At 50.9% G+C, this 26,953-nt stretch overlaps 1 protein-coding gene across 4 annotated transcripts in view; it reads right to left on the minus strand.

Annotated features, from left to right (window-relative positions):
- Mylk (myosin light chain kinase) overlaps positions 1-26,953 on the minus strand; it is a 182,268-nt gene that overhangs the window by 14,421 nt on the left and 140,894 nt on the right. For all 4 annotated transcript variants that reach the window (XM_037209783.1, XM_037209782.1, XM_028886325.2 and 1 more), the window contains 6 exons: positions 18,439-18,471; positions 18,241-18,334; positions 16,509-16,712; positions 10,801-11,018; positions 8,563-8,686; positions 972-1,124 (listed from right to left, as the gene is read on the minus strand). In XM_037209783.1, the coding sequence (XP_037065678.1) occupies positions 972-1,124; positions 8,563-8,686; positions 10,801-11,018; positions 16,509-16,712; positions 18,241-18,334; positions 18,439-18,471 (826 nt within the window). The remainder of the gene's footprint in view (positions 1-971; positions 1,125-8,562; positions 8,687-10,800; positions 11,019-16,508; positions 16,713-18,240; positions 18,335-18,438; positions 18,472-26,953) is intronic.

Raw genomic sequence — 26,953 nt, forward strand, 5'->3', positions numbered from 1 at the left:
AAATCACCTACTAACCCCGCACCTCTTGCCTACCCCTGGAGGTGGCCGCCCTCTCCTGTCCTTGCCACATCCCCTATGTCAACACCGTCCTTCTTGGCAAAGTCACAACTACCTCTTATTGCCAAGTCCCACTCAGAGCTGGGGTAGAGTGGGGGGTACTGGGAACAGGTTCTGCTCTGGATACTTATTTACAGAATGGGGCTCCCTGCCCACCAGCAGCTCTCCTGAGGAGCACAGAGCCTCCCAAGCAGAGCCCCCCCTTTTCCCCTTCTGGCTTTGATTCAGCTGACTCCACTCACCTGGAGAGACACCCCAACAAGCTGTGTGACCTCAGCCCACCTCTTCTACCTAGCTCCACTCCAACTAGGACAAAGGCTCTATGTTTAATCTGTCTTCACGGCTTGCCGTCAACTTGCATCTGCTGCTCACCAATTTGTTCTATGTTAGAAGGAACTGGACCCCATCTAAGGAATAATTTCGATGTGAATAAAACACCAAGCCAGAATAATCTGAGGGTATAAAGAGGACCCTCCGATGGGCTGTCACTGTCTCTGTTATCTATGCTTGTAAGTTAAGCTGGCATTCGGCATCCCACCCCACCTCACCCCACCCCACCCCGGCCCCATGAGCCCTGACCAGGGCCTGCAGGATCTATCTGCAGGACTGTGAGGGCCAAAACCAGACAATAAAAGTCCAATCATCACTGAGAAGCGGTCCTTCCCTTGGAACCCTTGCTCAGGGTCACCATTCCAACGGGGTTTCTGTGCTTCTAAAGTGGGTGGGGTGTCTGGCACCAGGAAGCGGGGACCACTCCACACAACCACCGACTGGGTCTCTCGGGTCACTCTTTCCTCTTCTGGGCACACAGGACTGGTGTGGAGCCAGAAAGAGGGAGCTTCCCAGGTAAAGGAAGGGCCTGCCTCCCGGCCCCCCGCCCAGAGCCCGACAAGACTGTGGTCCCCGCTTAGTACTTCATATCTTTCTTCAGCAGGTTACTGATGAAATCCTTGGCATCGTCGGAGATCTCATCGAACGCCTCATCATCAAAGTCCCAGGTGGCCGAAGTGACGTTGGCTAAGGTCTCATTGTCATTGTCGCCCATGAAGGGGGACAGTCCGCTGACCCTGGGCGAGAAGAGCGGGAGAACAAGAATGAAGGGGAGTTGAGCTGGGAGGGACGGGGCGGGAGGGAGCATGACTCCCCTGAGTGAGTGCTGAGGTCAAAGGTGGGGGCTCTTCCCTGCCCTCTGAAGCACACACTAACTATATGGCTCTTACCCCTGCCTTTCCTCTACCTCCAAGAAGAAGTCCAGACGGCTTCTGTGTCTCTCCTCAGTCGCTCACGGCACGCCCTGAGTGACCCCTAGTCTCCCCAGTCCTTTTTTTTTTTTTCGGTTTTTTTTTTTTTTTTTTTTTGTTTTTCGAGACAGGGTTTCCCTGCGTAGCTTTGCGCCTTTCTGGAGTCACTTGTAGCCAGGCTGGCTCGAACTCACAGAGATCCGCCTGGCTCTGCCTCCCGAGTGCTGGGATTAAAGGCGTGCGCCACCACCGCCCGGCTCCAGTCCCTTTACATCAACCACCTGTGAGGCTGAGGTGGATGGCCTGATGAGTGTACACATTTCCACTATGCCTCCACCCTCCTCTTCCATCCCAAACCTCAGGCCGGCTCCCACCCCTCACAGAACCTTCACTGCGCCCCTTCTTCTCATCGACACTCTTCCATATTCTCCTTTCTGCTTCATTATACACCTCCAGATGTGGGGGGTGGGGCACCCTATAGGGATGGCTCAGCAAATGTGAGCCCCGTAAACATGAGCACTTTTCATCAGCAAGGAGGGGACAGGCGTCCTAAGGCATTTGTTCCCCTGGGAAGCCCACCCACAGGCTGTGTGGCAGAGGATAGAGCGCCACACATTAGCTGAGTGGCCTTGGGCGCCTCCCCCACCCTCTGTACCACTTCTCTCTTCGTGCTCCAGAACAGTCTCTCACTTAACTACAGAGTCCCTGTCCCGTCTTCATGGGCAGCAGGCACTGAGCACACTTTTACCGCCTGCAGTGTGAAGGATCTGATGTAGATGAACTCATTTCATCTCAACCCCGCCCCGCCCCAGAACACAGATAATTTTCACTTCTTCATTATACAGAGATGGCAGGTGAGGCCCAGGCCCAGAATTGGTTAGGTAACCTGCCCAAAGAGTCCCAGACATTGAGATGCGAGCCCAGGAGCCTGGACTCCCAGGCCGACCCTCTACTGCTGCTGCATGCTCATATTTTTATGCAGATTAAGAAAGCGGTGTGCATTGCACTAGCACACGGGACAGTCCATAGTTAGGGTTCATCCGGCACCATGTATATCATACAACTCTTCTTGATAACCTGTACTATCTCCCAGTAGCCTAAGCCAAACACGGTTTGGAGGGCAGCGATCTCAAAGTCAAGAACAGACAGAAGCTCACAGCCTCACTTGTGCCCTCCAGTGCATCTCTCCGTCATGCCAACAACGCCCTCACCTTGCATGTCAAACCAAGGACTGACTCTGTGAGTATATGACCCGCACAGCTGCCCAGAGTCCCACCCTGAGATGGACCCCGCGCCTAGCATTAATGCTGGACTGCCACCATTTTTAAATTCTTAATAATGCTTCAACAAATAGCCCTACCGCTTCAGCTTGAAAATTACATATGCAGTAGTCCTTTCCTGACCCTGTCCACGCTCCCATGAAAATACATCTCGGGCCCCCTTAAGTCAGGGTTTTATGAACATCCTTCTCCCAATCCTTATTAATCCACCATCATAAACCACACCACATGGACAGCTGCTGGAGCTGTTCAGCATTCAAAAGGCCTCCGCTTATGAAATCTGCTTGTACCCGAACACTGTGCTTGAACAACACCCACTTGAAACACTGGGAGGAGGCTGGCCATGGGAGGAACCCTCTGCTGAATGCAAGAACAAAGAGCTTAGAGTCAGTGAGTGTGAACTTTCTCACTCTACTTGACATATTTGTGCTTTTGAGTAATACCCCATTGTAGATGGCTTTTCTTAAAGCAAGATGCTGACTGAAGTCCACGCGGGCAATCTGAATCATTTTCGGTCACGTACCCACGAATTCCTGCTAGAAGAAGGTCACCAGTCTTTGAATTTACACTGTTATGTGCTCCTCCATCTTGTCACTACAGTGACTGGGCTGGGCTTCCTAGGGACCTTTCAGCCTCCCGACCTCTGTGATGTGGGTGGCCTAAGCAAGCTCCGCCCACCGAGATGCAGACTGTCTTTGCTTGTGGGCACCTGCTTCTTCTCACCTCTACATTTTCTATTTGAAGCAGGAAGAGGGGGGGGGCTGCAGTGCTCCAAAGGAGAGCAGGAAAAGCAAACAGTCGTGCTGAGGAATGCCAAAAGGGCCCCTTCTGCATGTTTCCTTTCCTAATTAGGACTTGGAATCCTGCAAAGATAGGTCTTAATCGCTGTCCTCGTCCCCGCAGGCACGGGGAGCCCCAGCCTCTGGCCCTGGCACTGCTCCTTCCTGGCAGCACACCCATCTGAAACACTCTGTCCTGTCCAGCTCTCCGCTTGCCCAAGTTCCTCTTGAATTAGAAACCTACAATATTGGTACATAGCATGATGGCCGAGGTAGAGTTTGGATATTTTAGTAATGCTTCTGTTTCAGTATGTAGTATAGTGCAGACTGGCCTGGGATTCACGATCCTCCTGCTTCTGCCTCCCAGGTCCTGGGATTAAACAACTATGCTTAGTTTTGGGATTCATTTTTTTTTTCTGTTTTAGACTTTATTGCTAGATTTTGCAAAAAGGGTCATGTGTCTTTTTATCTTAGAAAAAAAATGACCTATCAACCAGTTAGCAAATACGCTAATGCTGTCTGGCACGCCTACCCCAGTGTTATCTGGTCTTAAATCAAGGGACTTAACCAGTTTTCATAAAGCTGCTATCTGTCTGGGCAAGTTCTTGGATGCTTCTCTCTCACGCATGTGGATTCTTGACATTTCTTCTCAAATCTGAATCATGAACACTTGAGGGTATTCTACTTTCTTTTCTTTCTTTCTTTTTAAAGATTGATTTATTTTGCACTGGGGTTTTGCTTGCATGTGTGAGGACACCAGATTCCCTGGAATTGGAGTTAAAGACAGTTGTGAGCTGCCATGTGGGTGCTGGGAATTGAACCCAGGTCCTTTGGAAGAACAGCCAGTGCTCTTAACCTCTGAGCCATCTCTCCAGCCCCCGCTCCACGCCCCGCCCCGCCATGTTCTACTTTCTTAATACCTTTTCAATGCTGGGCATTAAACCCGAGGCCAAAAGCATGCTAGACCAGGCCTATGCCCCTGTGCTAGATCCCCCTTCCTTCCGGAGACCTCCTTCCCGCTGGCTTCTCCCGCCCTGTTTCCTGAGTACTGGGTGCTCCCTTACCCCTGGGGAGAGCCACTCTTGAACCCTGTCTCATCCCTGCTCTGCCATTCCTGCCCTTGGCAGCCATTACCAAGTCCCCCTTCCTTGTTGCCCTCATCCTCCCAACTCCAGCTCTATACGAGTCAGGGAAATGCCGAGAAGGTGAGTGTGCGGCTGTAGCCTCTGTCTGCCCTGCCTGGGACTGGGCTGCTCTTCCCTCTGCTGAACCCAGGAATGCGTCTCATTCCCTGCCTCTCTGCTCTCTTCCCAGCCACTACCTTCAAGTTTGTTACCCCCAAACCCCGACTCTGGCAAACACGACTAAACCCCCAGTTTAGTCCTCGGTTCTGCCCATGAACCTGCCCAGCTGTTTTAAATCGTCCACTGCGGATCCTTAAGGCTAAAATGGGATAAAGCCGAAGCCCTTCGGAAGCCCTCAGTAGTTCTGCGGGCAGGCATGTGGCCACCCCCCTTAACCAGCCACTCATTTAGTCAGATCATGTCTGTGACTTTAAAGACAGTAAAGGAGCAACTGTAGTCCAAGAGACATTTCCATGCTCTCTGCTCTCCTGACATTCCACCCCGAGAGAAGAACAGGCCTCAGCCTCAGATCTGATTGTAGGGAGATTGAGAATTAAGCAATTCCAGACATGGTGGCATTAACGCCAGCCGGATCCTGCCCCCCACCCACACTGATGTGATGATGGTGCTGACTGTACCTCGGGAGGTACTGCCCCGACGGGTGGCGAACACTGTAAAAACCCACCATTATCTGGCCAATGATATCCAATAGCGTTCACTGGTCCTAGAGAGGGGTCGGGAGGACGTTCTGTACAAAGGTGGAAGAGGCCAAGGTTTGAACTGTCAGATAGACAACCCAGCTCTAAAGAGAGGGATGAGGCCGGGCAGAAGATGCCACAGGGAGGGCACTTAAGAGCTTCTTCCAGCAGCTTCCAGCAGCAGCCCCGGCTCTGCAGAGCAGGGCCTCGAGGGCAACCATCTGGCTCCCTCCCACTTCCGTTTTTTAGCATCATGTGCTCTACCGAGAGCTCCCTAGAGCTGGAGAGGAACTCTCAGATTTGGACCAGCCCTCAAGGAGCACTCCAGAAAACTGCCATAGCAATGGGAGCAGCCATCAGGACACCGAGTGGGGGTCGAGCCTACTCGCTACCTGCCTCCCATCCCTCTCCTTACTCCTGACACCAGGCTGGTTCCTGTACATCAAGGTTATCTTCCCCATTTTTAAAAAAATTGTGCTTACTTCTTATTCTTCACTTTAAGAGTGATCTAGTGAGCCATGGAGGGGGAGAGTAAAAGAATTTACTTAAACCAGTGTAATTTGGCCGCTTTAAAACTCAAGAGCAGCGATTCTGTGACAGCTGGACTCCAGTGAGCTCAGAAAGGCCAAGTAAGAGAAATGTCTCGACCTCAGTGTCTCTGATCCAGTAAGGCGAGTTCCAGATTCCATTTCCAGTGGAAATGCAGAGTTATTCTCTCTAAAAACACATGCGAAAAACACGTGTGCCAGAAGCCTGTAACACTACAGACTGGACACTACCTAAGGCCCCATCATTCGCTGGATTATGTTCACACAATGGCATGCTGCATAGCTTAGATAATGAGCCATCCACAGCTGTGTGTAACAGTATGAATCCGTCTCATGGCGTTGAGTAAAGAAGCCAGTCGCCTCTTTCTGGGTCATTTCATGAAGTCCAAGAACAGACAGAACTGACCCCTAATTTCAGAAAAAAAAAAAAAAAAAGATTACATTGGTCCCTGGAACAGTAAGCATGAGAGGACCCGAGGTCTGCAGGATTCTGGTTGTTTCTGGTTTTGATTCAATGTGAGACACAGGGATGTGTTCATTGAGCATTCCAGTTACCACTGCAACTCCTGGTTTGTCTGGGACTATCCCCATTTTTATGCTCAAAGTCCCGTACCCTAGGAAACTACTAGTTCTGAGCAAAATGGAACACTTGGTCACCTGCCCAGACCATGGTAAGTGGCCAGCCATGCAGCTTCCATGGCCTCAGTCACTTTGATGTCCAATACAATCAAACCCCTGCCATGACCCACTCTATGTTTGGACTGAGATCAGACCTGCTCTTGTGAAAACCAGCAGATCAGATGATCCCCAGGCCATAGTAAGAGGAAGCCTCCTGCGGCAGGCAGTGCTGCAAGTATTGGGACCCAGCTAAGCCATAGCACCAGCAGGGTCTGACCGGAGTGAGCTCACAAAACGTGGCTTCTGCAGGGCCCGGTGTTTTACTAGGGCACAGAGACCAAAAGGAGCTATGGCTGGCCCACTAGCCCTGGAAGAGACAGGCTAAGCTACTGGGTCTCTGTTCTGCGCTTAACCAGGGAACAGGGGGGGGGGAAGAAGCATCCAGTGCAGTGTCCTCAGTCACTAGTGCCTCCTCCCAGAGGGCACAGGGAGAGGCAGGGACATGCATGGGCTCTTCTCTGGCCTGAAGGAGGGTGACTTTAGGCAGGGGAGGCAGTGGCCCTCTGTGGTACAAATGCCATGGCACAGGTCTAACTGAAGGAAGCTGTCCTCACAGGCCACGGTGACGGTAAAACTCTGAGGATGTGGAAAGCCAGGCTGGCCACACCAAAGCTTTTCTAACAGTCCTTCTTAAATCGACTGGGCATCAAGAGTAACCTTTCACCCTGGGGGGCTGAAGACCCCAAATGTCTTAGAGAGCAGTCTTTGAGAACCTCCTTAATTAAACATTTTTAAAAAAATTGCTGTGTGTGTGTGTGTGTGTGTGTGTGAGTGTGTGTGTGTGTGTGTGTGTGTGTGTGTGTGTGTGTGAGAGAGAGAGAGAGAGAGAGAGAGAGAGAGAGAGAGAGAGAAGAGAATGTGTGTATATATGCATCTGATGAATTTGTGTGCACCTTATGTGTGCACGCGCTCATCAGAGTACGTATCAAAAGAGGGCTTTGGATCTCCTGGAACTGGAGTGGTGAACAGTTGTGAGCTGCCTGATGTGGGTGCTGGAAACTGAACCTTTACAAGAAGACTAAATTTTCCTAACCACTGAGCCATCTCTCTAGCCTCCTCAAACTTTCTGTGGAAAATATTTATGTTCCCCTTTGTCTGAATGACAATATACATATGTATGTATTTTTGATACAGGGTCTCGTGTAGCCCAGGCTGGCCATGTAGCTGAGGGTAACCTTAAACTGCGTATTCCCCTGTCTCCATCTCTCTTGTGCTGGGACTGTAAATGTGTGCCACCACATCTGGATGCTCTTAGGCTTTGATGAGGACTGGACCCAGCGCTTCATACATACTGGAAAAGCACCCTACGGGCTGAGCTGCACCCTAACCCTGACAACAATAGTTTTTAGCAGTTACACATGTGCCACAGCTTTAGGGAGATTATCCCCCGACTGCATGTGGCCACGTAAGTTCAAGGGCTACTTCTAAGGCTAATGACTATGATCTGAAGCTTCATCACAACCCAACAAAAGTACGTGGGTCTTAGTTACTCCAAATGTAACTTTGGACTAACACTATGGGTGCCTGGCTCCTGTTATAAGTGTGGAATTCTTGGGGCGCCCAGTCCTGGGGCAAAGCTTGCAATTTGAGGCATTGCCATAGAGACTGAGGTATATTATGGGTTGCCAAGCACTGGTGTATACCACTGGCTTCTCCTCTTTCCCTCCAGCATTGCTAACTAATTACTGCATTGATCTGTTGTCTGTTGTTCCCATATAAGCCTTTCCATTAAGAATGCCTATTAATCAGTACCTATACCGAGTGAGAGATGAGCCAGGACTGTGGCGTCCATCCTGGGAGGATGGGGTTCTGCCCTCGGAAGACAGTGAAGATGCCCACCTGGGCTTCCTGTTACCTCATAAGCCTGACCAAAGCCCCCAGGCTGCCAGCGCTAGAGGCAGTGAGATACCCAGCATGGAGATCTTTATGTGTGGCATTCTATGTGGCTACAGAAGGGTGATGCAGGCGACGGACTCACTGGGAGCCCAGCAACAGGGTGGGCTGGCAGAGATAAGAATGGAAACCTATCACCCTTCTGCTTGGAGGGGGTGGTCCCCATAATGATCCGCCCTTGTCTCTCCCTCACTGTAACATGGCAACTTGGGGGGCCCTCTTGTGGGAGTGTCTCCCCTCCCCACCAAGAATCTTGGGACTCACAGGATGTAGCAGATGACCCCGATGCTCCACATGTCTGTGGCATAGCCGATGGGTTCGTAGTTGATCACTTCGGGAGCCACAAACTCTGGGGTCCCAAAGAGGACCTTCAGAGACCCGGCATTCTCTGAAACCAGAACGGAGAGGGGTCAATTGACAGATGTCCCAGAGCTAGCCTGGGGTAGGCCCTGCCCTCGTCTGTGTCATGGGCACAGACAGGGCTTCACTTTCAGGTGTGCTCCACACACAGGCAACTGGCCTCCCGTCAACACACCCACCCACCAGGAAAACCAACAAGCAGTATGCTCCCCTTAATGTCGTGAGTTGTTTAGGATAGTAAAAGAGGACAGTAGAGTACCTGTCCCTGAGTGGTCCTTTCATAAGCCTGTGTCTCTAGCAAGCTAGTCAGTCCCCTGAGGTGGAGATTGTGACTTATGTCCAATAATCTCCAATAGACTGTGATGCTAACATTCACTCTGTCTGATGTACTTTGTTACCAGCTTCAAAAGGATTTCTCTTTACATCGGATAATTCTTTTGTCCTTAAAAAGCTTAACATTCTCATTAATGCTAGGGCATAGGGACGATTCCCACGCTACTTAGGACAAAAGGTGCAGGGAAGGGAAGTGATTCCCCCAGCCAGCTCACTAGAGATGGTTAGGACGTGGACCCAGGTGGTCTGATTGCTGGTCCAGGTTCCCCGCACTCCCCATCCACTGCCTCTCCTGTTTACTCTAAACCTCTTATGTCTCCTCTCTCCAGCTGCTTGGACCAGAGTTGGAGAGGCCTAACCTCCAAAGTGGTACATCTTGGCCATAAAGGAGCAGAGGTGCCTATGGGGGGGACCAGAATCCATCTCCGGATTGGAGATGTCAGCAGTGGTAGAGCTTTGGCTTGGGAGCCACATCTGGTCCGGTTCAACGCATCGGGACCCATGTCCAGTCGTCCAAATAAAGGCCTTACCAGCTTTCACAGCCTGAATTTTCCACTCCAGCTCACACCTAATTCCCTTGGCTGCATTTTAACTGCTTCCCTGTTCTTTGGTCCTCAGATACCACAGTTCTCAGCGGTGTCCCGCTACCAAGGAACTGGAGCACTGTGTTCCTTGGGCTCTGTCCCTGCCAGCTCCTGAGGCCAGTGCTTCCCTACTTGCTCCATTTATTGGTGGTTACTGTCCAAAGGAATGTCCTGTGTACTGGCCACCATCCTACCCATCCCGGTGGCAGAGGAGAGTAGGACAGGCAGGTCTGCTCAGTACCAGAGAGGGCTCTGGCCTCACTGTGCTCTGGATGACCAACACAACCCTGGAAGTCCTGGGAGGTTTACCAGGTGGCATTAGCTTGCTTAACTATTTTCCTCTTCTCACAGGGCGATGAAATAAAGACCACCTCACTCCAGCCCTATGGCTCTGTATTCACAGAAGTGTCCAGGAGGGGAGAAGGATGCTGCTCAATGGCAGACATCCGAGAGCCACAGAGGCAGAGTGGATATGGGGGACAGGGTACAGGAGGCACAGTTGCTGACCATAGAGACTTCAGTGCCTGGAGAGAGGTTCTGACCACTCCCCCACACCTTCTTCCTGCTGAAGTTGGGGTGAAACAGCGAGGTACTGATAGCAGAGGGGCCCCAGGGCATGCTCAGCTGGGTCCAGGGTTCCTATGCCAGCCTCAGCACTTCACTGGAACCTGCTGGGCAAAGCTTTGGAGAACCTTGATCTCTGCAAATATGTCCTTCCCCCAGGTAGGAATGAATGAGGCTAATACATTCTCTTTTAATGTGACAGTACTCTGCAAAGTGTAACATAATGCAGATGTGAGAAGCCATCATCACCAAAATGAATCATTGTCATTGTCATTGTCGTCGTCGTCGTCGTCATCATCATCATCATCATCATCCCCACCACCATCCCCATCACCAGCAGCAGCAGCAGCAACAGCATTATCACCATCATCAAATACGTAGTTACCGCCAAGGTGCTTACTACGTAAGGACTATGGCTCTTGTGCATCAGCAGCCTGGCAACTCTATGGGGCAGGTCCTGTTTACTTTACGGAAACAGAATTTCAGGCTGGGGGTGATAGAGCAGCAAGTGGCAGGGGCTGGGTTTGAAGTCTTCCTGGTCTCTGACTTTGGCTCCAACGCTGTACATTTCCAACATGCAGTGTGTAGAACACACACACACACACACACACACACACACACACACACACACACTGCCACCGTGACAGATAGATGGCCTTACCTAGTCTTCGTGCCAGCCCGAAGTCAATGAGCTTGATCCTGGTGCCGGTCTTGTTGACACACATGATGTTCTCGGGCTTGAGGTCCAGATGCACAATGCCCTGCTTGTGGATGTACTCCACCCCTTCCGAAATCTGCTTCATGTACTTGATGCACTCTCGCTCCGTCAGCTCGAAGTCCTCGTCGATGATGCGCTCAAACAGCTCACCGCCTGATACGCTGTGGGGACAGGAGGAGGCAGGAGAGATGCTGCGATCACATCATAGGATTCTAGGGACCAGAATGGCAGGGCATCCTGCCAAGGTAGACTAGGGTGTCTGTGTGTGCACATGCTTGTGTACATGCCAAGTTTCTGCAGCTTTCCAAGCCCCATTCATTCTTCTACACATATACCTGCTAGGCTAGGCTACTGGAGGGCTCAGGGAAGCATCAGAATCTGGGAAGCCCTCAGGCCAAGCATGAACTGAGAAATAAGGACAAGATTGCCTTATTTAGAAGGGTGATCCCTAGCAGTCTTTTTCTCTCATAGACCCAAGCGATGCCTTCTAGGTACAGGGAACTAACATTTCAAATATTCACTTTTTTTTTTTTACAGAATATAAGAATATATGTGCATAGCTAGGAACAGAAAACAATCTTTGATAATGAGAAACCTCAGCAAATTTTCTGGAATTAGTTGGACGTAGCCTATTCCAGTAGTAGCTGTAATAGATCTGAGAGTTTGCTCTCTCCCACTGAAGCTAACTTGTTGCTTCTACCTGGTAGACTTTCTGTCCGGGCACGTGTAATCCACTCTACTTCCAGAACCCACATCTGGGCATCCACTGCCAACTTCAGGTGGCCAGCATGTGGCCCCCTGCGAATGCACAGCCCTGATGTCGAGGTGTACAGTCTTCTCTGAACCCCCATCGCAGACCTTGAAGCCCTCTTCCCTGCTCACTGCTCAGAGAGTTTAAAGCTGACCCTCGGTAACCTATGGTTACCTATCGTAACATCCAGGTATCAGGAAACTCAGTTTTCAACCGTGGCCTGTTGGTCCACTTCTGCTACTGTTAGTACAAGAGGTGGTACTTCTCCTAAAAGGAGTCATCATGAATGCACAGTGACAGGTGTGGATCCAATCTCGGAGTTTTACAAGCTGACTCTGGGCCAGGTAGTTCCTTGTCGCTGACCCTTGCAGGAGAGACAGACAGCAGACAGCAGAGCCTGTATACCTCCATCATCCTATGATCCTCTGGAAGAGCTGAGTCGGGGAAAGGTCAGTGAGTCTTCCTGGCCACTAGAAGGAGCTAGAGGAGACGCTTTAGAACTACCCAGAGGAGAAAGACCCTTCATAGCCAGCAGGTGGCGCCTCTTGTCCCGAAGCCTTCATTTCTACTGATATCCAGGAAGGCTCGAAGACAGTGTTTTTGAACCTGTGGGTGGCAACCCCTTTGGGGGTCAAATGACCTTTCATAGGGGTCACATATCAGATATCCTGAGTACCAGATATTTGCATTATGATTCACAACAGTAGCAGAATTACAGTTATGAAGTAGCAACGAAATAATTTTATGGTTGGGGGTCACCACAACATGAGGAACTGTATTAAAGGGTCACAGTGTTGGGAAGGTTGAGAATCACTGCTCTAAGACAAACTCTATTGTTAGGCCACAGTCTCAATTTCTTTATCTGTAAGATATAGAGAAAGATATCACCACCTCACAGGTTTGCTCCAAAAACGGACTGAGTTAACACCATAGGCAAAGTACCCAGAAGGGTACCAACATGTTAAATATCTTTTTTCATTTTTAAAAAAAATCATTTGGGTTTATGTTGAAAATATAGATTCTTGGGGCTGGAGGGATGGCTTAGGGGTTAAGAGCACTGGCTTCTCTTCCAGAGGACCTAGGTTCAATTCCCAGCACCCACAGGACAGCTCACAACTTTCAGTAACTCCGGTAACAGGGGATCCAACATCCTCACACACAGATGCAGGCAAAACATCAATGCATATAAAATAAAATTAATGCATCATTTAAAAATCATATATAAAAAAGGGAAATTACAGACTCACAGCATCCTCCCCCAGGGATTTGACTTTGTAAAGTCTTGTGATGAATCTGAGGCTCCATAGTTTAGAAGTCCCCGGTTCACCAGACTTGTCTGGAACATGCCGGTTTGCTCTGCTATGGTTCCTGTGAGGAACTGAAACTCGCTCCTGGAGAAACCCTTCCCTGTTCCTACACAAATGACCCTTCCTCCTGAGGGTCTCCATGCCATGCCTGTGCTATTTCTATCAAGTCGGTCTGTCTCGCTCGCTGGTCATCACAGCTGCATGAAGCCTGGCTCATCTCCAGGCTCTCATCTGCAGCTGCCAGCATCTAGCACAGACAAAGGTGCCCCCAGATGTCTGCCTCTAAGTTTAAACTGTTCTGAGAAAGCAGCCGTTAGTTCAACATCCCCAGGGACTTCGGAGCAGCAAGTGTAGATGTCTGAGCCATGAAGCTCAGTATTAGTTCACACAGGCTCAAGCCTATTCAACTATATCTAATATATATATTTTGGTTTTTCGAGATGGGGTTTCTCTGTGTAGTTTTGGTGCCTGTCCTGGATCTTGCTCTGTAGACCAGGCTGGCCTTGAACTCACAGAGATCTACTTGGCTCTGCCTCCTGGGTGCTGGGATTAAACGTGTGCACCACTGCTGCCCAGTTCTAATATATTTTAAAATCATTTCTTCAGTCACTTCCTGGTATGGAAGGAGTTAAAAATCAAGTTTCATAGTTCTGTACGTTTCTCTTCAAAATGGTCAAGACTAGGAGAAGATATTGGTTTGCTAAAGGCTGCTACCCATAGACATGGGCCAGGATGGGGCCAGATGAAAAGTGTTCTTAATAAACTGATAGTGAGTGAATAAATGAATGGATACTTACTATCACCAACACTACCCATCCCAGGGGACCAAACGTATCTCCAGAGCTCTAGGTCCGGGCAAGCCTTCCCTGGCAGTCAGAGAGGACAATGCTATCCAGGGACTTGGTACCCAGTCTCTACTCCCTGGCTCTTGGCCGCCAGCTGGATGCTCTTTTATAAACTTGACTAACAGCAGAACAAAGATGACATCAGCCCCCCCCTGAAACTTCATGTCCTCTTCAGGGCTCAGAGTCCCACCACCACCGCCACTTGGCCAGTCCCAAGCACTTCGGACATGGCAAGCCCAGGCCCAGGCCAGTGGCCGGGGGGACCCTTAGTTCTCTACAACTGGGGCTTGTCCAGAAACAAAGTCAGATGGGCTGTAGACCTGCTCTTCCTTATTTCCCCGCGTATCTGAGGCAGGGACTCTGGAATATATTTAATTTCTCTCAGTTTCTCCATCAAGCAAGAACATAAAATCCCCTGCAGGCTGTCAACCTTTTCCCCTGTGTGTGGCCATGCGTCGGACTAGGTTAGTGAACAGGGGCGGGGGAATGAGCCCTGATTGAGTTCCTATCAAAGGGCCAGCCCCTAACCCTCAATAGAGGCTACTCTGGCATCTGTGCCTGTGAGACTCGCTCTGTCCATGGGGGAGGAGTGGGGTGCGGGGATGAAAGCCAGACCAGCTGAACCCTCCTTACATTGCTCTGCTTTTTCCACCCAGCTTGCCAAGTCCCAATTCCAAGCTAAGTATGGTATTCTGCCCACTGGTGCCGCTGCTTGGCCTTACCCAGGCTCGCCTGCCTCCTGCCCCCCTCACGAACTTGCTCAAGGCTTAACTTCTAAAGATAAAGCATTTCTCCACGTCTTCACATACCCACACTGCTTGGACCAAGCAAGCCCGTTCTAGAACAAATGTGAAATCTCAGCCCGCAAAGAGATTAAAAGCTGTGACAGGGTCACAGACGGGGACTCAACATTCCTAAAAGGGGGTGGCGGTAAAGTTGACCGTAAGATACTAATGAAAATGTTCTCTGAGTCTTTTATGATTCCACAGAAAGCAGAATTTCAAAGCCAAATGGGGAGCCTTGAGATTATTTAATCTAAATACCTTTTGGCTGGTAGTACCAACAATTAAAAAAAAAATCACATTTCAATAGTAACAGAGCTTGAAAGCAGGCTTCCTGAGCATTAGAAAGAAATATTAGATGTTCCACAGCATCTGCTTGAATGTTAAAAATGCTCTCAGGTTACTTTTAAGTGGAATACAGACCAGAATACTGAAAAAGCCAACTTATCTTTCTTCTAATAGCTGCCTATGGCCAAGCGCTGAGCCCCACTCACAAGCTCTACTAATGCCACAGCATTCATGAGGGAGCAACAGGTTCTACAAACCATAACACTAAGGATGGGCAGAGCTAAGTAACTTATCCAAGGTCAAATCATGAGAGGGGGCTGGGATCTGAGTGAGGGTTATCCGATGCAGGTCTGCACTATTAACTTTTTTTTTTTTTTTTTTTTTCTGTCCTAAGAGCACTTTTTGAGAGGAGCATGCCGAATGTCACTGTGATGAGGGGAGAAAAGAAGCTCATCCCATTCCCAGGCCTGGTCCTTCCCGGGAAAGAATGCCTGCCAGAGTGGACAGCTCATCTTCCCAAAGATCTGATGCCAAAGTTCAGGGTGCTCAGTGCAATTCTAAGACACCCTGAAAACTCTCGAGTGACCATGCCCTGTCACCTGCACAGCTTCACTTCTGGGATGCAAGCTATGGGTACGCGCAGGTGTCAGGGAAAACACATGTGTGCAAGCAATGTCTGCAAAAGCAAAAAAAAGTCAGGAAACCTCCTGATCTCTTATCGAAAGCACTTGGCTCAAACGCACGCACGCACTGTGATGTGGCGTGTGTGTACTGTGAGGTCCCTCAGAGCTGGGAGAACACAGGGCTTGCTATGGTAGTAGTTTACTGAAAACAGTGAGTTCAAGTCACACCTTGTGATAAAAGGCAGGACGGTAAAAATGCACTTGTTAGATTATGTTTGCATTTTCATAAAGAACTTTGGAAGAATACAACAAAACCCAATAAAACTGCTTACCTCCGGTGGTGTAGAAACTAGGAAGGTGAGTGAACAGATGGGAAGAAGACTCCATTGTGTATTCCCTTACATTTTTAATGTGATGAAAGAAATACGGTTCAGCAAAGGAAACCCATGAAAAATGCAGGTGCCTGTGAAGGGCACCTGGCTTAATGATGTGTGTGTGTGCATATGAGGGAGGTAGAGTCTGGGGTATAGAGGAGACGAGGGATTCTGGGAAAGCCTTGCCTGCAGGTCATCTGATCCACCCCAGCCTCTGTATAACCCAGCAGAGAAAACAAGTTTGGCTAGGGAGGAATGGTGTCGGTAAGAAGCAGCAAAGGGCTGGAGAGAGGGCCCACTCCAGAATTCCGAGCTCCCAAATCTGGGGTCCCTTCTCTTCTGCCAGGAAGGCAGGAAGCTCCCCTGTTGCTTCCTTTCCTACCTGACGCTACCTTCAGGCGAGAAGGCCCCGGTAGAAGCAAGGAACCTGTGAGAGCTGAGCTCTATCCCAAGGAGACGAAGAGGAAAAGGTTAGAGTGGTCCCCAGGCTGTTGGCAGGCTGCTGCTGCTGAGTGAGTTGGGGCCCGTTCTGGTTCCCACTGGTCAGCCCTGGTCACGGTGCTGGTGAGTATCTTGCCCGTCATACCGTGTTGTGTGGTGGAGGTGGCTGGGTGGGGACAGCAGGTGGGGGTGTGGGGATGGGGTGGGGGAGGGGGGATCTCAGGCCACAGTGCCACTCACATCTCCAGGACCATGACGATGTTGGCCTTTTCTTCGAAGGCATCCACACACTGGACCAGCTTGGGGTGGTGGAGGCAGTTCATGATGCTGATCTCCTGGCGGATGTTCTCTTTCTCCTTGGCGGAATAGGCCTTGAAGAACTTCCCGGCCCAGATTTTTCTGGTTTTCTTTTCCACAAGTCGGAAGACTTGTCCAAACTTCCCACTGTCAGTGAGAGAGAAGAGAAAAGCCAGGCTGAGCTGAGCTCTCTATAAAGCTGGGGGTGGCAAACTACAGCCATGAGGCAGATCTGGCCTCACTCTTTTTATAGTAGAGGCTTGCTGGAACACAACCACACACCTGCTCACTTACGTATTGTCCACGGCTATATAGCTGAGTAGTCGTGACCCAGGTATGTGGCTCACAGAGCTAAAATACTCTTGACCAATGAAGAACATCCTACTTAACCTTAAGGGTAGACTTCTTCCCTTCCCTGGGAGGGACCCCTGGAGACAGGCTGAGGTCTTCCTTTCCAAATACAGAACTACTGAATGGCTCTTCTTCTTCCATTCCACTCTAGCACAGATGCCCTGGCAGTGGAGGATGGAGTGGCTTCCCCCACCGGAAGCAGGGAGCTCTTCTTATTCCAACAGGATGACTTCCTCTCCAGAGCTGATAAGAGGCCTACATTGTGGTTCCCTGCTGTGGAATGGTCTGTATTTTTCTGATTGGTCATATAAACACTGATTGGCCAGTGGCAGGCAGGAAGTAGGTGGCAGGCAGGAAGTAGGGGGGAAGAGGAGATGGGAAGCGGAAGGGGGGGAGAGACACTGCAGCTGCTGCATGATCAGCAACATGTGAAGATGCGTAAGCACCAGCTACGTGCAAGGATAATTATGGAAAGGATAATTTAAGTTATAAGAACAGTGAGCAAGAAGCTGCACGCCATACAGTTGTGCATATTCTTGTGTTTCTTTTTTTACTGCTTAAACAAAAAAAAAAAATCAAATACTATAGTCCCAGAGTATCCTCAAACTCACTATGTCCCTAATGACGACCTTGACTTAGAACGTCTCATCCTCCTGTCTTCACTTCCTGAGCGCTGGGATGTGCACCATCACATCTGGTTTGTGTGGTGCTGGCGGTGGAATCCAGTTCCTTGTGCCCATTAGGCAAACACTCTACCAACTCAGCTACATGCCCCCCCACTGCTCCCCACCATTCATTTTCTTCTGCTTCCCCAGAGACTGAGAGTTGGGGAGAGATGCATAGCTTGTTGGTGTCTGGGCACTGGTGTCCTTTATGTCCTAGGGACGGAGGAGCAGTCCACGGCCGCGCAGGGCAAGTTCTTCTAGGAACTGTGAGGCTCCCTGGGCATGCTCGTTCAACCCCAAAGCTGGCACTGCCGTAGAGAAGGTGCTCACCAGGCCCGGCTACTTCAGACCCAGTGCAAGGGAGGCTAAAGAGGAATCAGATCTGGTCCCTCTGCTTGAGTGCTGTGCTGGGAGCAGAAGCACAGAAAGCCCGGCCTACGGCTCCTACAGAGCTGAGCCTGTACAGAACCTCAGGAGCAGCTCCAGAGAAGGCCCCCGGTGAGGGGTGTGTTTGTGGGTCATTCCCTCCCAGTCTGTAGGCTCTCGGCTTGGGAGGAAGCCGTGTTTAGGACGGCACAGGAAGGGGCCTCTGGGGTGAGCTGTGGGTCCTGCTCCGCCCTCACCCTGGGGCCCCAGAGGCCGTTTGGAACTCCACTTACGATCCCAGTCGCTCTTCAATGTCATACACATCAGAGACTTTCTGTTCAGTGTTAACCGTCACTGTCCGATAATCGACCTCGGGTTCCTTTTCGTCTGCAGGGCACAGGTCAGGGTGAGCGTGAGCCATCAATCGGGTTGCCCCTTCTCAGCCCCTCCATCCCAAGAGCCTGTCCCCGAAGGCAGCTGGCCTCACTCACCATCATCTGACACTTCCACTTCATCCTTTGGCTCTGGGGGAGACAAGGGGGGGGGGACAGAAAGGACATGGCGATCAGTACTGAAGGCCGCCTAGAGCAAGGCATGCTGCGGCTTCTCCAGGTGCCAGCACACCTGGATCACATGAGCATCCCCTGAAGTGGGCCAGTCCCGACTGTAAGAAGAGCCAGATGCAGACTGGCGAGCTATGGCCTCCCCCTCCCAGCCTCACTCCTCCACCATGGCTAACCATCATCCCCTCCTCTCACCCAGGGACCCCCAGACATCTCCCCTTCCACATGCCTTCTAGTCCTTTTGGTATTTCAGAGCCTACACACAACTTCGACGGTCCCATTTTCCCATGGCTTGAAAGCGAGCAGCCTATAATTACTTTCATTGTTAAATCTGTTTATACATTTGTCGAACATTTGTTATTGAATTTTAGCAGTATAGCAAGCATCTTGCCAGTCATGTGGGCACATACCATAACACACACACACACACACACACACACACACACACACACACACACAAGGCATAGTTTCCCCTCCCTTCCCGAAGCTTATCATTTACTTGTGTAGGCAAAAACCACAGAAACCCGAAGTAAGCATCGATTGCCCAGGTCATGTAAGGATGCATATACCACTGTGGCAGGAATGCACAGTGTGGAAGGGGACATGAGGACAGTGATAAAGCCTGCAGTTGCTCTCAGAAGAAGCCCTTGAGTGGCCTCCCGGGAGCAGATGGGGTACAGGGAGGGTGACGGACGGCACACACATGAAGCTAGCAAGGGTCCATGAGTGGCCCACACCAGCTGCTCCCATGCACATGCCAGGAGCGAGGGCCAGGGGAAGAGACAGGGTAGGTGACCCCAGACCTTGTCTACTTCAGAGCCCCAGGGTGTCTTTGGCTCTGACATACATAGAACGTCCTGATCTCAGATGAGTGTCTTTCCCTTTCTGGACCTCGGTCTCCTTGTCTGTAAAAGGAAGGAGCTGTACAGGTGACTTTCAGTGGCCCGACTAGCACGATATGCCATGTTGTATAATGCTTTGTTCTCCCTCAGCCATCGTGGGGGCCGTGACGGATGGGTGGATGGATGGATGAAGGGAGGTGTCCTGAGGGAACAGAGTGAGCAAGGACATGGCAAAGTGATGACAAAGGTCACTGAAATGGAAATGTGTGAGTGTGTGCGAGTGTATTAGGGAGTATGTGTGAGTGTGGAGGATAGTGTGTAAATATGTGAGTTACAATGATGTTAGTGTGAAAATACATGAGAGTATGAGTGCATGTGGGGGGGGGAGCAGTGTCCAGGGGATAGCAAGGAAGTGTGTATGAGTGTGACTGTGTCAGAAGGATGTGTGGCGTGTGCTATGAATATGTGGGACAGTATGGGAGTGTGCGTGTGGAACAGTGTCGAAGTATGTGAGTATGGGTAAGAGGCTAGTATGGATGTGTGAGAGCGTGTGTGAATATGCACGCATGGGATAGTGAGGAAATGTGTGACATCAATATCTGTGTGTGGGTTATTTGTAAGTGTGTGAACGTGATTGTCTGTTGAGAGTGTGTGTGTGCACGGGATGGTGGACAAGTGTGGGAGAGTATATGTGTATAGAATAGTTTTGAAGTGTATGATAATGTGTGTGGGAGTATTATGGAATGGTGTGAGTGTATGTGTGTGGGGCAGCATGTAGGTGTAAGTGTGGAGATAGATGAGGATATATGTATGGGATAGCAGAGACTTGTGTGAATGTATATGTATAGGATAGCCTGTGTGTGTGTGTGTGTGTGTGTGTGTGTGTGTGATGGTGTGGAGGAGTGTGACTGTGTATGTGGGATGGCATAGAAGTGTGTGAAAGACAGCATGGAAGCATATGACTACGTAAGTGTAGGGTGATGTGTCTGGCTGTATGTAAGTTAGTGTAGAAGTGTAATTACATGCATGTGGCACAGTGTGGAGGTATGTGAGTGTGGCTAGTACAGTAATATATATATAAGAGTGAACACACATGCGAGTGAACATGTAGGTGTGTGGGACAGTGTTGGTGTAAAAGTGTGAAATATACCTGTGAGGGACAGCATGAGCATGTGCATTTGCCGAGTGCATTGGTATGTGTGTGTGAGGGATAGTGTGGCACGGGCAAACGTGTGTATGGATGGTGCAATAGTGTCGGTGCATAAGTGTCAGTTAGGCGTGTGTGTGAGAGAGTGTGGAAGTGTGTTAGAGTGTGGAAGTGTGTTAGAGTGTGGAAGTGTGTTAGAGTGTAGAACGGGAGGAAAAGCTGACTTGCTGAAGCCGCCACCAGAGGAAGGCTGGGGGGGGGCAGCTGTGGGGGGGACAGCTGTGGGGGGCAGCTATGGGGGGCAGCTGTGGGGCAGTGTGGGGCAGCTGTGGGGGCAGCTGAGGGGGGCAGCTGTGGGGCAGCTGTGGGAGGCAGCTGTGGGGGGCAGCTGTGGGGGCAGCTGTGGGGGCAGCTGTGGGGGCTGGGGAGGGCAGTGTGGGGCAGCTGTGGGAGGCAGCTGTGGGGGCAGCTGTGGGGGCAGCTGTGGGGGCAACTGTGGGAGGGCAACTGTGTGGGCAGCTGTGGGGGGGCAGGGGGTAGGGGGTAGGGAGGGCTGTGCACCAGCATGCCGAGCTCAGCAGCGCTCTCAAGGTCCTCCTCTGTGGTGGAGGTGAGAGCCGGGGAGCAGGTGCAGCTGGACCTGCGGGTGGCAAGTGCATCCTTCCGACCGACCGAGGGCAGAACGCACGGGGACCTAAACAGACGACTGGAGGGAGGCGGCAAACCCAGGCCCACATAAGGTAAGCACCTCTTGCCAAAAAAGAGTTCCGAGAGCTGGGGAGCACAAAACCAGAAGCTGCGGTCTGTTTAGAGTTCTTAAAATGCTGCTGACGAAGTTTAGTTTTGGAAACCTAAACACAAGGGGCCTGGGAAGAACAACACAGAGAACAGCCCTGGGAAAGCGGAGTGGGCAAGGCGGATGAGGACAGCGTCGGGGGTGGAGGGGAGCTAACGGATCGCTCTCTGGAACCCATACGGCTGGCACTGAGGATTGGCACTACGCAGCTCAGCCACGACAGGGATGACCCGGGAGCTGTGCTCCTTCAAAGTGAGTGCTCAGGGAGGACTGCCCCATCCTGGCCCTGGGTGTCCCTCTAAGGAATGCACTTCTCCCACCCGCGGCTCTGGCCAGCAGAACGCCGCTGAACCGGGGACAACAGGTGGATGTGTCTGCGGCCCTTAGTAGAGCTTTGGGCATCTGTTCCCAGGACTAGCTGTGGGCAGCTAGGAGGCCATGATGGAGCTGGACAAGTGTGGAGAGGAGGAAGGACCGCTGTGGTAGGACAGTCAGAAAAGGTGGAAACATGGAGGTAAAAGGAACTCATGCAGGGGTGTTTACCACTTACGAACGCTGCAAGTGGGGGGGGCGTGGTCATTCATGTCATGCCTCACACAGGAGGACTGGAGGAATATGGAAGCCATGCCAGCATGCACTAGAACAAGAGGGTCAGCAGATGCTCGGACTAGTTCAGTGATGACATTTCACATGGGCTTCAAGTCTATCCATGGTCCATGACGATCTGGTAGACACTAGTCACCCGCCGCCCTGGCCTTACAGTCAATGAAACAGCACTTCTTACTGGGAAGTCCATGGTCCTGACCTGCGTTGTCTGGTCTGGAGGAGTGGTTCTAATTTAACCTGATGATTACCCTTCATTTCTTTATCTCCTGCTATCTTGTGCTGGTGTGGAAGCAGAGCGTTCTAAGCAGCAAAGTGCTGGAAAGCCAAGGCAGGCTTTCTTGGCCTGGAGTCGGCAGAAGTGGTTTATGTTCCGCTTGTGACAGAGTGACTTGTGCCATGAGCTACTCCGAAGCCTTCCCAGCCACCTAGCACAGGCTTTTCTCAGCCAGCCTTGGAGAGGGACTTGGTACTGGACTTGGCCTCTTCCCATTACCCTGCCTCCAATCCCAGGGTTGGCTTCCTGGCCTGCCCGCCTGCGGGAGCACCTCACAGCTTGTCTACTGTAGTTGGGGATCAATGGGGACCGACCCCTCTTCCGGAGATTCAAGCTGCCCTCTGCATTGCTCAGGTTAGCCTTCCTCTGAGAGTCCTCCTTGGGATCCCGGGATGCTGGGGTCTGTCTGCCTTCTCATCTTGCCTCCTTTCTAGCTGTGTGGCAAGATGAGCTGAGTGGAGAGGAGGAGAAGAGTCGAGGGAAACCATGGTTCAGTGAGCTGAGCTCCTGGACTGTAAACAGTGGTAGCCATCAAAGGAGATGAGCCTTTGGTTTACCTCTTTCCATGAAGGAAGGAGATAAAATTACAAAAGAAAGGACTTCAACTTCAAATCTTTTTTTTTAAAGCATCCATTTAGTGGGCTGGAAAGACCGCACAGGGATTAAAAGCACTGGCTGTTTTTCCAGAGGACCCAGGATCATTCCCAGCACCCACATGGTGGCTAACAACTGCCTGTAACTCCAGTTCCAGGGGATCTGATGCCCTCTCCTGACCTCCTCAGACACCAGGCATACACGTGGGGCAGACCTACACAGAGGCAAAACACCCATACACACAATTTTTAAAAACCGTGTTTAGAATGAGCCGTAGACCCAAGAGCTCGGTGGGAGGGCTGTTTGGATGAGGGTTCTGAGATACTCCTGTAAACAGATGAGCGCCATTACCCTGTGATGGCGTTAGGAGAAGACCAGCAAAGCTCCGGGACCCCTCACAAAGCAGATCCCATCAAGTCTCCATGACAGAACTCTGTCGCTTTCTGTGCAGAGGACTGCAATGTGTTCAGTAAACACTAGAGGGCAACCTGGCTCTGGACACGGCTTCTGGGAGCCCTGCAGAGCGAGCCTCAGTCTAGCTGTGTCGTTCCAACTGCCTGCCCTTGGGTGCAAGGAGCTGATTGGCAAGGAGCCTCGGCCACAGCTGTTTTGCTAATAACTCCGTTCCCTAGAACAAATTAGGAGTAGGGGCAGGGATGGAGAGGACTTCAAAGTCAGAGCGGGTGGGGGAGTGGGGGGGGGAGAGGGGAGCGGGACCTAAGACTTAGCTGGAATGGAGCAGCAAGGTGGGGGGCCTGGTGAAACTGGGTAGCATGCTGTCAGGTCAGGGATCTGAAAGATGCCTCTGTCACAGGGAAGCCCCTGGGCTGGTGGGAAGCCCTCCTCTTCAGTCTCCCACGGTATCCCCAGTGCCCTGGGGCAGCCCTCGGCCACACTGTAGGGATACAGGCGTCTGTGGGTGAATGGAGTGAGGGATGGGCTGAAACTAGATGGAACCAAGGACCAAGACAAAGCCGAAGATGGAAGTCGCCAGGACAAGCGCGATGGTAGAAGGGTAAGTCGGTCAACACAGGCTGTGCCTTGCGGAGTGAGGGTTCATTGGCATTGCTTTTAGTAAGACCCTTAATGCCCACTACTCACTGACGTGACCTCCTAAGACCTCTACTGCTCCCACCTGCCCTTGAATGCTTCCAAACTCACTCCCCACCACACATTTCCCCCTTAAGTAGAGAGAGCTACCTACCCTTGCTTAGAACTCACAGCACCCGAGGACCCCACAGAGGACTTTGGCTTGGGGCATCGCCACCCTCCTCTCCCGCTTCCTTTTCCTCCTCTCCTTCACCTCTTCACCCCCGTCCTCTACTCTCAGGCCTAGCTTCTGTGAACTATCCTTCCCCTCCTCCACCCTCTTGGATAAGACTACTGGGCCTGGAGTGGGAGTAGCTTCCTGTCTGGAAGCCCTGGGTGGCCCGGACCCTTCCTTTGGATTTTCGGCGATTCCCCGCTTCTGATTGTCTGTAACAGCGGGAGGGTTCTGAGGCTATATAAGACGGCCCGAGGTGGAGTTCAAGGGCAAGGTCACTGCCCACCAGCATGGCACTCCCCATAATCCTGGGCACTGCAGCTCTGGCCTCCTGAAGCCATGCCTCACCTCCATCAGGGTCCCTGGATTGATTAGGGAGTCTGGTTGCTTCGGGTTTCTACATCAGGGTCTGGGTAACTCCCAGTCCAGCCAATGAACATGTTTTCTCTTTACCTGTCACTCCCAAAATAATATCCTAAAAACACCCCCTGACCCACCTATCCTGCCTGCTCCCCAAGTTGTCCAGTGCAGAAGGATGGTGTGTGTGTGTGTGTATGTGTGTGTTGGAGTGTTAAGTGGCATCAGTCCAGCTTCCTTCAGCAACTGTGGCTATCAGGGAGCCCTGTCTGTGTCCACGAGGGTTCAGATGTGAAGGTGCCCGGCATGCGGCTGACTGGCTGGCAGCAAGAAGTTGGTGTGCTTTCCACCGCCATTACGTCCTTCCTTCTGGAGCCCTCATTTGAGGGCTGGTTTATACCTAATTTTGGAAAGCCAGGGGGTCATCATAAAGACAGCGACACATAGGATACCCTGGGTTACATGGTGCTTCCAGGGTGGGTCCCTCCCTGTCTCCTTTGATACCGTAGTAGACCCACCATGCTGTCTACCTGACATCCTGAATACCTCTCCAAGAGCACTGTCCCTTCTGTTCCCTACCTTCTCTGTCTTAAGTCCACAGCACTCTTTTCCCTTTCTTTGCATACATCTCAGCATAACAGCCCATAACTTCCGCTCATCCCCTTACCAGGGCAACCCTGTGGAAACTCTATGGGCTTCTATTTCAAAGATCACGACCAGACACCAGCAACTGCAGCAATCCCGAGTCGCCATCTCTTTGTCTTTAAGAATTTAATGCAGTGCGCTTGCAACTTGTTCCCGCCCCATGTCCACAAGGAACTCTAGATTTCTCACAGTCCTTTATTCTAGTCCCACAGGCTTTCTCACTGTGGCATTAGTGTTGACCTTTTCTAACCTCTGGGTGACCTGACTGGTGTTACTCAGTTGTCCATTAGACAGCGAAGCTTTCCGAATCTATAGCCCTTGTTTGATCCTTCCTCCCAAGGCTGGGACTCCATGGCCCGATGACCCCTCCTTTTAAGTATCCCTCAGATACCTCGACTAAACTAGTCTGAAATGAAAACCCTCCTCATCTCCAAGGCTCTCCATTATCTAACCTTCAAGTTCCTCAAGCCAGTGGGGAGACAGCCCGACTAACCTCTTCCTTCAATCTGACCAAAGGAGAATAAGCTCTGGGCTGGACAGCTCTGGGTTCATGCTTCTACTCACCATTCACAAGCTCTGTGACCTTAGGCAAAAAGTTCCACCCCTCTGTCTCCATTTCCCCTCTGTTGGAGGAGGGCAATGGCAATACCTGTATTCCTAGGCTATTAGGACTGAATGAAATGGAGAATGCAAAGTGATGAGGATGCTCTTAGCATATGGCAGATGCCCAATGGCTAACATTAGCCACATGACTTAAAATAACAAGTCTCTAACTGTCCCTTGAATGTGTGCTTAGTTATCCAAGCCAGGGACTAGGGAGTCATCTTAGAATCCTCTTATCTCTCTCTTTAGCCCCCTCACTCCCAAATCATCAAGAGTGGTCCACTCTATCCTATGGGGATATCCTTCTACTAGGCTATGATCACAGAGGCTCATCTGGTACCTGGCTGACTCCAGACTCGTCCTTCTAATCCATCATCAACCCTAAGGCTTCTCAAATGTCCATGGGTATATGAATGCCTTGAGGGGCAAATTATGGCAAAATGAAGCTTCAGGAAGCCCAGGGATACCTCAGCTGAGAGTACACAAGGCTGCCACTCGACAGCCATATGTGAGCGGCAAAGCTCTATACTTCACAAGTTCCCTTTCTAAAAGACCAGCCGCATCATCTCAGTCTCTCGTCTGCAAAGCTCTGGCGAACACTGTAATTCTATCTAAACTATCCTTTCACTTCCTTCTGTTCTAGCTCTACAACACGTGCCCTCACCACTACACAAGAGCTTCTCAAACGCCACCTGCTTCTTTCTGCCACTTCCCACCCTTGCTCAGGCTGTGTCCTTTGTGTGGAATGCCCTTCCTCATCCCCCCTGCTTCTCAGTGTCCCGGTCCCTTTTCCAAGACACAGCTTACGTGTCACCTCCTCCAAGAAGCTTTTCAGCCTCCCTGGCAAGATTTTCCAGGCTTACTGTGCTGCCCTTTCGTCTCTGTATTGACATCACCCTGGTGAGATGCATTCTGTCTCACTATAGTTACCTGTATATTCTTCCTTCAACTTAAGCTCCTTATCCTATCTGTCCTGTATCCTATATCCTGACATCGGGCAGACACTCACTTGTGAGAGCAACAGAAAGCAAGGAAGAGATGAGGGGCGAACACAGGAGCCTGAGGTCTGCCTGACAGTCTGCCTGCTGCAGAACACCTCATTACCTCTGGTGGCAGGGTAACAGAATTTCTGGCACAATGTTTTCATTGAGTATGATATCAGATATCATACCCTAGGAAGGTATTTTGCTGAACCACATCCTCAGTGCATCGGCTAACGAGTTTTTGAAAGGCCCTATGAACTTCTTTCAAAGTATGAGTCAGAAATACAGTCTTAGAAATCGAGACCACCAAAGGCCCTGCCCATCACCCCTCT

This window comes from Peromyscus leucopus, chromosome 12, assembly GCF_004664715.2.
Source record: "Peromyscus leucopus breed LL Stock chromosome 12, UCI_PerLeu_2.1, whole genome shotgun sequence".
Classification (NCBI taxonomy): Eukaryota; Metazoa; Chordata; class Mammalia; order Rodentia; family Cricetidae; genus Peromyscus; species Peromyscus leucopus.